Source organism: Coregonus lavaretus (genome assembly GCF_964263955.1).
Source record: "Coregonus lavaretus genome assembly, chromosome: 25".
NCBI classification, from domain to species: domain Eukaryota; kingdom Metazoa; phylum Chordata; class Actinopteri; order Salmoniformes; family Salmonidae; genus Coregonus; species Coregonus lavaretus.
The window spans coordinates 41,614,236-41,621,638 of record NC_140012.1 but is presented as its reverse complement, the minus strand read 5'-3'; the positions used below and the strand labels follow the sequence as shown (position 1 = coordinate 41,621,638).

General features: G+C 44.9%; 1 protein-coding gene across 1 annotated transcript in view; it reads left to right on the top strand.

Moving 5' to 3' along the window:
* LOC311100396 (pre-mRNA splicing regulator USH1G-like) overlaps window positions 1-6,952 on the top strand; it is a gene marked incomplete at both ends in the record, with an annotated part of 7,184 nt that extends 232 nt beyond the window's left edge. Inside the window, 4 exons of the mRNA XM_084141288.1 lie at window positions 4,368-4,593; window positions 5,376-5,603; window positions 5,880-6,041; window positions 6,230-6,952. Coding sequence (XP_083997414.1) covers window positions 4,368-4,593; window positions 5,376-5,603; window positions 5,880-6,041; window positions 6,230-6,952 — 1,339 coding nt within the window. The remainder of the gene's footprint in view (window positions 1-4,367; window positions 4,594-5,375; window positions 5,604-5,879; window positions 6,042-6,229) is intronic.
* Window positions 6,953-7,403: the final 451 nt, after the last annotated feature.

Sequence of the window (7,403 nt, the reverse complement as noted above, 5' to 3'; positions counted from 1 at the left end):
GATAGCTTCTCTCGCAAGGTAGTAACAAGGCAACTAACTTAAAATGCAGCGCAGGTATTGCAGGTATTGGCCTACCTGTTGAAGTATCAACAAACAGGTGTGGAGGTGCATTGCTCAGAGGCAAGTTGGCAATTTGTTGTGTGCGGTATCTTCTCACTTCCTTCCGTCTGAAAAGGCAGAGTCAGAGCCATATATAGCCTAGACCAGAGACATGCAATTATTATCTATATTATTATCTATATGTTTATATATATTTACGTATGGATGGTCCCAGGAATCGAACCCACTATCCTGGCATTGAGCTGCAGAAGATCACTAAAACCTCCAGTCAGCTGGTTAAAGCCCAGATTAATGTCTAGGAACAACATTTACATTCAAATGGCCACTTTAGTGCCAGCTCAGGATTTATGTCTACTAGTTTGACCCTCCTCACCCTGTTAATGTGATAGACAGCTCTCTGTGTCTCCATTTTAACAGCCTAATTACAGGCAAAGGTCACTGGCAGGAGGATGGCCTATTAACCAATACTCTCTCACACAACCATGCGGCGTGAATACTTATACTCCCATGCAAGCACGCATGCAAGCACGTACACACACACGCACACACACGCACACACACATGCACACACACACACACACCTCTATGGAAGTAGCGGTGGCAGTATTAGTATCGGGGTGTAGTGGAACATGAATACAAGGTTGGTTCATCAATCATTACTAAGTTAATCCCTCACATGTGGACCCCCATTCATTCACTGATGGTAGCTTTGATTATGAGTTGAATGTATCACAGGGCCTCCCTTCCTAGGTAATAAATCCAGTTCAATTACATGAGATGCTGTTTTCATTCAGACCGACTTTTGAAAGGGCCCACTCCTCCACCACATTGTTAGCTAGCAGGTTACCACAGACTCCTGTCCTTGTGAGCTACAATAGCAGGCAGCTACAGCCAGATGACGGCTATAATCTTTGTTCCCCACACAAACCACTAGGTATACATCACCTAATCAGAAGGTCACAATACACCCGCAGCAGTCTAGCAATGGTGCCTTCTGACGGGAAACAAGAGAGACGCAGGATTTAGGAGTAAGGAGATATTATCGTTTGATAAGTCAGCTACTCTTTCAGCTACCGAAGCTCCTTTGTGCATGTGTACAGACAGTATAGGTAAAAAGCCCTCTCTTTTGTTGAAGGTTTAAGTACTGGACAAAGCAGGTGTGGATGGAAGGGCTACAATGTAGGGAGAGAGGACAGAGGAGGAGGGGAGGGTAGGGAGAGAGGACAGAGGAGGAGGGTAGGGAGAGAGGACAGAGGAGGAGGGTAGGGAGAGAGGACAGAGGAGGAGGGTAGGGAGAGAGGACAGAGGAGGAGGGGAGGGAGAGAGGACAGAGGAGGAGGGGAGGGAGAGAGGACAGAGGAGGAGAGGAGGGAGAGAGGACAGAGGAGGAGGGTAGGGTGAAGACTCCAGGGATATGTCAAGACCTTAGTGACAGGTTTATAAGGCATGATGGTAATTAAGTGTGGCGAGAGCAGTAGATATTGACGCCTGAGAGAAGCGGCAGTTACAGAGATGTAAAATAGATATTAACAGCGTAGATATGGGCTGTAGAGGAAAGGTCAAGGTGATGGATAAGACTAATAGGACAGACAGGTCCTCTAACGACACTCCCAGGGGCATTGATGCTGCACCACAGGCCCAGGCTGGTGGTAGCTGAGCTAAGGATGGACAGGACCAGAGCTGTGGTGGAGATCAGAGGGCGTGCTAGAAGGTTAAAGCAGTTTGCATACTACTGTAACTTAGCAATGCTGATCTCCTCCTACCTCTTCTCTGCGTTATACAGGCCTCTTTCTATGTCTGATCTAGAAGGTACAAGGAAAAGAATGGAGCTGAACATATAGGTCCGGGTGGTTTCCCAGATCCAGATTATTAGACAAAATCTTGGACTAAAAAGCACTGAATGGAGATGCTCTGACTGGGGAACATATTTCAAAATATTTTCATCTCTTGGCTGTCCTGTTGATAGTCAGATCTCTTGGCTGTCCTGTTGAATGTCAGATCTCTTGGCTGTCCTGTTGATAGTCAGATCTCTTGGCTGTCCTGTTGATAGTCAGATCTCTTGGCTGTCCTGTTGATAGTCAGATCCCTTGGCTGTCCTGTTGAATGTCAGATCTCTTGGCTGTCCTGTTGATAGTCAGATCTCTTGGCTGTCCTGTTGAATGTCAGATCTCTTGGCTGTCCTGTTGATAGTCAGATCTCTTGGCTGTCCTGTTGATAGTCAGATCTCTTGGCTGTCCTGTTGAATGTCAGATCTCTTGGCTGTCCTGTTGATAGTCAGATCTCTTTGATGCACATTGATGATGATGACGATGCACATTTAACCTGTAAATGCACGAATGATCAAATGTGTTAGTATGTTCATCAAGGAGGGGTCGGAAAACTAATTATTAAGACAGAGTTCGACTACCTTATGTCAGGATCTGGGGTCGTATGTAGAGTTTCAGAGTAGGAGTGCTAATTCAGGATCAGTTTTGTATTTTCGATCATAATGAGTACGATTATATGGACTGGGGGGACCTGATACTAGATCAGTTTGTACAGACAGGCAAGAAGTAGAAATCAGAGTCAAGTGTAGAGCAGCCAGGGGCGCGTTCATCAGGACGCAACTTTTTTTTTTTTTTGGGGGGGGGGGGGGGGGGGGGGGTAGATCAGCTTAATATTGCAGATAGAATGTAACTTCCATCAATGTAATTGTCTGCATCACTTCCAATCCCCCATATTTTTACATACACATACACATACACATACATATACATATACATATATATATATATACATATACATATATATACACACATACACACACCCACATACATACATACACATACTTATCCTTTTAAAAAATATATATATTCCCCTTTATTACTTTCCAACCCCGCCACCCTTTCCCTACTTGGGGTAAACTAGTGAACAACAATGCTTAGGCCTCTACTTCCAGCTTATACTTACTATCTACATTTTATGGACACAGTCAATTTTACAATAATTATATTTTGGTTGTTTTTTCTCCTGAACTTCTTCTACTCTCAACCACTCCGATCATTTTCATGATGTCCATCCGGTTTGCTTCTATATGCCATATCTTTCTAACTGTGTCCTTTCACAAAAGCTCCCAACCTACAACCCATATACTTATTATGGACACAGTATGCTTACATTATTAGTTATCTTGTTATTATTTTGTTATTAGTTGTTATTAGTCCCATCCTTCAATTCCATTCAACACCTCCCATAAATCTTTTAACACCATCCATATAGGATTTCTATTTGCCATATATATTTCAACTGTACTGTGATGTCTTACAGGACGCAACGTTTTGGAACGTTCAGATAGAAATATGCTATTTAGAACAAACATGCCTCTCTCTGACATGTAGTATGAATCACAACTGCTCTATTCATGGCATTTCTATCTGCAACGTTCGACAACGTTTGGCAACTGAACATGGCACAGGTGTTGACCTTGTGGCGCTCTGGGGTCACGGCTTCTCTGGGTGTCTGTGAGAGAAAAGACTCTCAGTCCATGTGTTGAATAATACATGGTAACATCGCTGTAATTTTTCACCTGCACCTCCTCAATTATTAATTACACCACAGCCACACTGGGCCAGATGGGCGAGGGCAACACAGGAAGGGGAGGGGCTCTGACATGCAAAGCAGGAAGTGAAATATAATTGTCACCTCATGACATCCTTGTGTTGTGTAATGTTTACGTACTTTTGTGAAAAGACCACTCACTGTTTGAGGGTATATATTTCACTGTGTATTTATTTAAAGGTATAGTTTAAATTGCAGAGTCATGGTCTGTAGTCAGCAGAGTATAGATGGTAGTCAGCGGTACCGTAGAACTGAAAACGACATGATGAGGTCACCCAATTGGGTCATCTTACTTCCTTAGTTTTAGTGTAATGTGAAAGAGGATATAGGCATAGCTAAGCAGAGGTGGGGTTGATTTAGTCTGTTCTGTAAACCTGTTGATTTAGTCTGTTCTGTAAACCTGTTGATTTAGTCTGGTTCTGTAAACCTGTTGATTTAGTCTGTTCTGTAAACCTGTTGATTTACAGAGTCATTATCAGGTGACAGATGAATAGCACACCCTGTGTCACACACATACAGTAGGTGTACACACTATGGCTCAGTTTCCCGGAACCAGATTAAGTCTATTCCTGGAAGGAAATCGAGCATGTTTTTTGTTGTTGTCCAGAAGTAGCAGTAATCTGTATCTGTCAACCAGTTGTAATGGACGGCCTACGCTGCAGCAGGGACAAAAGGCCTGAGGGAGTTTAATTATGTACTGTCTTTTTAAGAGGTGACCCTGACAAGTGTGATATCTGGGGCAACACGCCGCTCCACCTGGCCGCCGCCAACGGCCACCACAACTGCCTGTCCTTCCTGGTGTCGTTCGGCGCCAACGTGTGGTGCCTGGACAACGACTACCACACGCCCCTCGACATGGCCGCCACCAAGAGCCACATGGGCTGTGTCCGATACCTGGACTCCATCGCCGCCAAGCAGTCTGTCCTCAACCCCAAGGTGAGGTGTCAAGGAGCAATGACAAGGAACGGTCATCTGATCAATTTTGACCTGATCAAATGCATGAAGAGACTTTAGTGAGACTACTAAATTACCAATGATATGTAGGCTACGTGTGCCGTTTTTTTAAATGTATGTAGTTGTGTCCTTGAGCTGTTCTTGTCTATTAATGTTCTGTATTATGTCATGTGTCATGTTTTGTGTGGACCCCAGGAAGAGTAGCTGCTGCTTTTGCAACAGCTAATGGGTATCCTAATAAAATACCAAAATACCAACAGCTAATGGGGATCCTAATAAAATACAAATACCAATTTTATACCAGTAGGTTGTTAAAAATATATTTTAACAAAATATTTGTATCTGATTTATATTTCAGTTAATTGTTTAAATTATATTTTTTATACACTGAGTAAACCAAACATTCGGAACACCTTCCTAATATTGAGTTGCAAACTCAAACCGGTGCGCCTGGCACCAACTACCATACCCCGTTCCAAGGCACTTCATGGCACACATTCACAATCCATGTGTCAACTGTCTCAAGGCTTAAAAATCTTTCTTTAACCTGTCTCCTCCCCTTCATCTACACTGATTGAAGTGGATTTAACAAGTGACATCAATAAGGGATCATAGCTTTCACCTGGATTCACCTGGTCAGTCTATGTCATGGAAAGATGTTCTTAATGTTTTATATACTCAGTTTTTAATTGTATAGCCTAAACTGCAATGGTGTATTTGTGACATTTTAAATAGTGAATAAATAAATGTACCTCTCCTATAAGCTGGTGAGCAAGCTGAAAGACAGAGCGTTCCGCGCCGCAGAGAGGAGGATTAAGGACTGTGTGAAGATGCAGCAGAAACATCACCAGCGGCTGGAGAGGAAGTTCCTGAAGGAGAGCGTAGTGTCGGATAACTCCGACGCCATGAGTTTCTCTAGTTATAACAGCAGCACGCTAGGCCGCAAGCTTCCTCAGTTCAACACGGTCACTTCCAACATGCCATACTCACAGGTCAGAGGTCAAAAGCATTTCTTCCCTGCTACTTCACTGTCAATTTCTCATGGACGTGTTTCATATGATTTTGATAGTCAACGGCAGTTTGAGTAAATCATTTGATATTATTTTACGTTCCCAGATGAATAAGTTCATGAGTAAGCGCAGGTATTTTCAGCATTTGATCATTGTCCTTTTTCATGTGTCAAACTCTGTCTTGCTTTAGACATTTAGTAAATGATCTGTTTAATGTCATCTCCTGAGTCCACGTTTCTATCTTTGCAATCTACATAGGCCACTCTACACTCCACAGCCAAGGGTAGGACCAAGATTCAGAAAAAATTAGAGAAGAAGAAACAGGTGGACGGCACCTTCAAGATCTACGAGGATGGGAGGAAGAGTGTTCGCTCGCTGTCTGGCCTTCAGCTAGGTCAGGACGTCATGTTCCTCAAGCAGGTAACAAAGTAGCTAGGTGGAGACAACAGAGGTTCTGACTAACGGAAAATCAACTTTATATTAAAATAAACGCACTCTATACTTCCAAACATTAAATAGAGAACCCATTACATTTCCCACAGGCTTAGTGCTGAAACCTGGGTTCTCTCCATTAAAATGGGTTATCTTCATTGATGTTCCTTCAACAGGGCACCTACGCCAACTCCAAGGACTGCTCGCGCCTCAACATTCGGGACATGTTCCCTCACCACGGCAACAACCACGATCACCATGACAACGACCACTACGATGATGACGATGACCGTGCCGACACCATCTCCCACATCTCCCGTGCCATCAGTGACCCAGGTCTCCACGAGGCCGCCTACTCCGAGATCAGCGCTGACTCAGGCCGCGACTCCCTCTTCACCCGGCCCGGTCTTGGAACCATGGTGTTCCGACGGAACTACGTCTCCGGCGGTCTCTTCGGCATCGGAGCCCGGGACGAGGGTTCCGTGGCAGGCTCCGAGCCGGTGGGGCGTGCCCCTAACGTCCGCCTCCGCGGCCGTCTCCCCCGGCGCCAGCCCAGCCTGGACGATGCAATAGAGATAGACAGCATCGGCAGCGCCCTGAGCCTCCAGGAGAGGAACCTGCAGGAGCTGCCCTGGGAGGAGGCTGACGTGGGCCTGGACGAGGAGCTGGAGCCTGAGAGCGGACCCCTGGAGACCTTCCTGGCCTCCCAGAGCCTAGGGGAGTTCATGCCCATCTTCAGGAGGGAGAAGATTGACCTGGAAGCCCTGCTGCTCTGCTCAGACCAGGACCTGACCTCCATACACATCCCCCTGGGACCCAGGAAGAAGCTGCTAGAGGCCTGTAAGAGACGACTGAACACCCTGGACGAACCAGAGAGCATCAAAGACACTGAGCTCTGAAGGTCAGTATTACTGTATAAATTACTATATTAAGTCTATGACAGGCAAAGCACGTTACTTTGGCTCAAACAGCAGAAGGAATCAAGGACACTGAGCAAGGACACTGAGATGGTCAGTACAACAGACTTCCTTCCTATGTGTTTGTAGCTGATAGATAAATAGGGCCATCTAGTGGAGCTGTATAGTAAAACACCTGTGATTGAAATACATGTTGACTATTAGTAATATTTATTTCCTCGATATGAAAAGTAAATTTCTAGAACAGAGATCATACTGTATGTATGTTGTTTTGTTAATCCACAGAGAGATGACATGGTGACATCTGGATACGGTACTGTTATTCAAGATGACACACATAGCTGTGGTCCTGCCTGACTATCAGCTCTAGTCCATGGACAGCTGTGGTCCTGTCTGACTATCAGCTCTAGTCCATGGACAGCTGTGGTCCTGT